Here is a 4,660-nt window from a genome sequence, read left to right as displayed (position 1 = left end):
GGATGGGTGGATAGGTGGATAGATGGGTGGGTGGGTAGATGGGTGGATGGGTGGATAGATGGGTGGGTGGGTGGGTGGATGGGTGAATGGGTGGGTGTGTGTGTGTATGTATGTATGTATGTATGTATGTATGTATGGATGGATGGATGATCGAACAAGCAGGGCCTGATTCAGGATAGGCAGAATAGGACTGATGACCTCTGCTAACATAGTGCCTGTTTAGGAGGGGCTTATAGGGGATCAGATGTGATGGTGCCCCTCCTTGTGCTCCCTGGCAGGTCTCTGAATACTGGCTGAATGACATGTATCTAAACAACCGCCTGGCCCTGCCAGTCAACTCTAGCCCTGCTGTGATCTTTGCTCGGCAGCACTTTCAAGACACCAATGACCAGCTAAGGTGAGACCAAGAAGCCCCTTGGGTGCTCAGCAGGGAAATCCACCTGAGATGTGGGGCCTGACCTCACACCAGGAAAGTGAGGCCAGAGCTTCTGCATTGGCTGAGCTTCCTGGGGCCAAATAAGACAAGACATCTCCCAGTGCCAGACATCAGGCCAAGGGGAGGTTAGGCGTGCTTTCACTCTGTAATAAACACATATATGTGATGGTGCTAATGGGGCTTATGGGTCACAGGGACCCACACAGCCTTTCTGACCTGGATCTAGGAGCTGTCACTTAAAAGTAGTCCTGATTGGGACATGCTGCTGCTCCAGGTGTCTAAGAGTTCCTCTGTGCCCCCTGGAGCCCTGCTTCAGACTCCGGGGGAGGGCCATCCCTCCCTGCAGGTGCAGCTGCCATCTGCTGCAATTTCAGAGCTCAGTGAGCCGCTGGAAGGGCCTCTAGGTACATTGAGAATGGTGGCAGTGTGGGTAGGGGCCAGGAAGAAGGCTCTCCCTGTTAGAATCTGTCAGGATTTCATCCTTTTAATACCTCAGTGGGGTGAACATAGGCACAGACCAAGCCTAGCTCCCACTTGTCCCCCCTCCCTAGAAGGGAGAACAAGGATGGATGGACTCTGAAGACAGTTCTCCAGATTGCATCTGAGGGGCATTTTCCTCCGATGCAATTAAGCCAGGCCTCGTCATCCACAGACAGTTGAGATGGCATTGTCTCCTTGCACCAGTCCCTGAGGCTTTCCCCCCAGGACCAACTTTCCTTTTCATTAGCCACTAAGTGAGTGGCTTGTCCCCAGGAGACTGCATTTCCCAAAAGATCCCACCACAGGGCTGACCTTGCCCAGGGGGAGCCTCGCCCCCTCCCCTTCCCTTCCCTGCTCCTTCAGGTGCCTCTTTTCTCTCAAGGTGGAGGGCTTCCTCTCCCCACTCTTAGAACCAAACCATGCCCAATTCTCACCAAAGGACCATTTTTAATCCAAGGCTGCGGTGGACTGACAGCGCTGGGGGAGGGCAGTGCAACCCACGCCCCATTAGTGCACAGGGCCTGGCATATGGCAGGTGATACATGGGTGAGTTTGGAGCAGAGGGAGGGGCATGGAAGGAGAAGGGAAGGGAAAAGGAGTGGTAGAAGAGTGGGGGTCGTGGGGCTGCTGGCTTATAATACTCCTCTCTCCACATCCCTGCAGATTTGCGGCCAGCCTCATCTCTGGTGTGCTTAGCTACAAGGCTCTGCTGGACAGGTAGGCTGGGGCCCCAGCCTGGAATAGGTAGGTCTCTGCTTGGCTGTCTCCTCTCACAGCTGCCTCCAGGATGTACAGGGTGCTCCAGAGAGCAGGGACCCAGTCTTTTACCCAGCTCTGTGGTGTCTCCTGCCTACTGCCAGCGCCAGGTCGTTGCATTAGCCCAGCTCTTCTGGCTGCTAAAGTAAGCTCAGTCTTTCTCTGACCTTTGAAAATGGCCCTCGCTCCTGTCCTCTTCTTTACTCCTATGGTGTGAATTAGGCACTGTGGGTCTGGAGATCTCAGGGAGTGTGGAAAAGGAAGGAAGGAGGTACTGGTAAGCTAAGTGGCACCATGGGGATGATCGTCTCCCTACTTTGAGCCTTAGTGTCTACATACCCACCCTAGCACAATGATCATGCGGTACTCCTGTAGGTGGTGGGAGCCTTGTCGGCAATGAGTTCTTCTTAATGATAAGAGAATTGTCTTCCTCCTGCCAACCCTGGGGTACTTGGAACACTGGGGAGAGCCAGGAGCTATGGATGTCAGAGAGGGTTTGAAACTTACCGATGGCCAAACAGCCGAGAACTGGAACAGCAATGAAGGCACGGGGGCAGTCTTCACACGCTGTTCTATGTTGATCCCAGTCAGTGTTTACCTAACCTTGGGACAGAAGCTAAGATACACTTTCTGGGGAAGATGGTAGGAGGGGCGAGGCTCAGGCCCTAGGGTCAACACGCCATAATCTGAATTGGTTTTTAGACAGAGCACTGACTTGGGTCCAGTCTGATAACTCTTGTTCCATATTGGACTGCCAGGCCTGTGAACTGCCCTTCTAGTCAGGTGTTCAGAGCTTTCCTTCTTCCTCAGACTGAGCCTGAACTTCCTGTAGAACCTGCACCTCCATTCACACAGCATCTCTGTCTTCAGAGAGCCCTTCCCTTTCAGCACCCTGGCTGCAGAGGAGAGGAGCGAAGATTCTGACTCTGGCAGCAGAACCCAGGGACTATGGAACCAGCCATTACTGGCAGTTTCACACTGCCTGCCCCCCACAACTCTCACTTGAGTGTGCAGACACATGTGTATGTATGAACATATTACATGCACACACACAGATGCCTGTTTCCCTGGAAGCCCACATAAAGGTTCGTGAGTCCTATACTTGCAAATATCATGAGGCTGGGACATTTGGAACAGTGTCTGGGTAGGACACTCCATTAACTAGTTCTTCACTTTCAGCATATTGATGTTCAGAAAATAAGAAATTTGGCCTCTTACCTTCTCTCAGAAGGTTCCCAATTGACATAAAATAAAACCCTGTTCCTTCCCTGGACCTTGGGCACCCCCTTTGGGGCATCTCCTGGTCACTACAAAGGGCCCAGTAGAGCTTTGTATGTGTCCTTACCCCTCCTGTATTCTCAGTCCACACAGTGCCACATCCCCGTCAGTAGGTCCAGGAGTCTCTTGTGGTCACTCTTTCTCCCTCCATGACATTTATGGTGTTCAGATGAGGCCATCACCTATCCCAGCCAGGTCCCAAGCATCCTTCCCACATGGTCCACATTATTTTTCCACAATTACTACAGTCTTCTTCCTGTGTTTCCTAGGACAGACTTTGGTCCTCTCCTTATATAAGTGGAGCTATTAAAAAAAAAAAAAAACAAAGCAAAAGCAAGGACAGAATATGCTGGGAATATAGCACAGCGATAAGGTGCTTACCTTGCATGCCCTGGGTTTAGTCCTCAGTACTGAAAAATCAAATACAAAGACACCACCACCAAACACACACACACACACACACACACACACACACGCACACACACACACGCATGTGCGCTCACCAGAACTGGGAGTGTTGTGTTTCTGTGATGGTGTATAGGTTCAGCATGGATGAGACCTTGGGTTCAACCCTTAGCACCAAGGTTTAATAAAAGGCAAGCATAGTTCAAAGCATGCTTCTGTATCTCAGAGCTGCCAGGGGTTTTCAACGCACCACGCATAAGCTGCCAACACCCGCCCTGCCTCCACAGCCCAGGGGCCTTTCCTTGTCCATTTTGATAGCCTTTTCTTCATTCAGTTATAACCTTCTGCTTACTTTTGCTTTCCATTGTTCCACTGGTAAGCCTCAAATTATCTCTTGAGAAGGGTCTTTACTTTCAAATAGTGTAAAATACAACAACTAAAAAAAATAATTACTAGAAAAAGTTTACAAGTGTAAAACACAAGACCATGTATTCTAAAAATTCAGTTGGCATAAACTTCCCACCATTGCTAAAGGTGCTTTTGGATTCTGACACAGGTCAGTCATGAAGTTTACCGCAACATCCTCCACCTAACCCATCTACTTAGAAGCTTCTTGTCCTTTGGGCTCAGCTCAATCAAACAGGCCTTAATGAGACTTACCTTTAGTCCTGGACTCTTGCCCTGCTTGCCACTCAATCTGCTTGAAATTCTCCTGATTGCCAATTTGCAATATCACCCCCAGCCACACATCCCAGGACCCATACCCAGTCAGTGTGAGAAAATCATGTCTAATTATTGCTATATTCCCCAGACCTCAGAATAGTGCCTGGCTAGAAGTGCTCAGCAAGCTTTAGAAGATGAAAGAGCCAAAGAATAAATGGATCAATGAATGGAGACTAGGTCAATAGCTGGATGGGTGGTGAGATGAATGTGGTAGATGGTTGGATGCACAGTGATTGGATAGCAATGAGTTAATATTTGATGGATGCATGTATGGTGGATGGATAATTGCATGTGTGCATGTATGTATGGTGAAAGGATGATTGAATTGATGGGTGAGCAATAGATGAATGCATCGGGGCTGGATGGTTTTATGTGTGGTATGTAAAAAGTGGGTGGATGGACAGATGCATGGAAGAAGAGTGGATGAATGAATAGTGTTAGAAACAACTAGGAGGATGAGAAAGAGAGAAAGAGAGAGAGAGAGAGAGAGAGAGAGAGAGAGAAAGAGAGAGAAAGAAAGAAGGAAGATGACTGAACACATTTGATCAGCACATATAAAACAGAGGGGAAGGGAGAGAGATA

At 49.3% G+C, this 4,660-nt stretch overlaps 1 protein-coding gene across 1 annotated transcript in view; it reads left to right on the top strand.

The window, feature by feature from the left end:
* Chat (choline O-acetyltransferase) overlaps positions 1–4,660 on the top strand; it is a 55,557-nt gene that overhangs the window by 6,935 nt on the left and 43,962 nt on the right. The window contains exons 4-5 of the mRNA XM_031361513.1: positions 279–397; positions 1,580–1,633. Of these exons, the coding sequence (XP_031217373.1) occupies positions 279–397; positions 1,580–1,633 (173 nt within the window). The remainder of the gene's footprint in view (positions 1–278; positions 398–1,579; positions 1,634–4,660) is intronic.

The sequence above is a fragment of the Mastomys coucha genome, unplaced genomic scaffold, assembly GCF_008632895.1.
Source record: "Mastomys coucha isolate ucsf_1 unplaced genomic scaffold, UCSF_Mcou_1 pScaffold9, whole genome shotgun sequence".
Taxonomy (NCBI): domain Eukaryota; kingdom Metazoa; phylum Chordata; class Mammalia; order Rodentia; family Muridae; genus Mastomys; species Mastomys coucha.
This window is presented reverse-complemented; position numbering and strand designations above follow the sequence as displayed.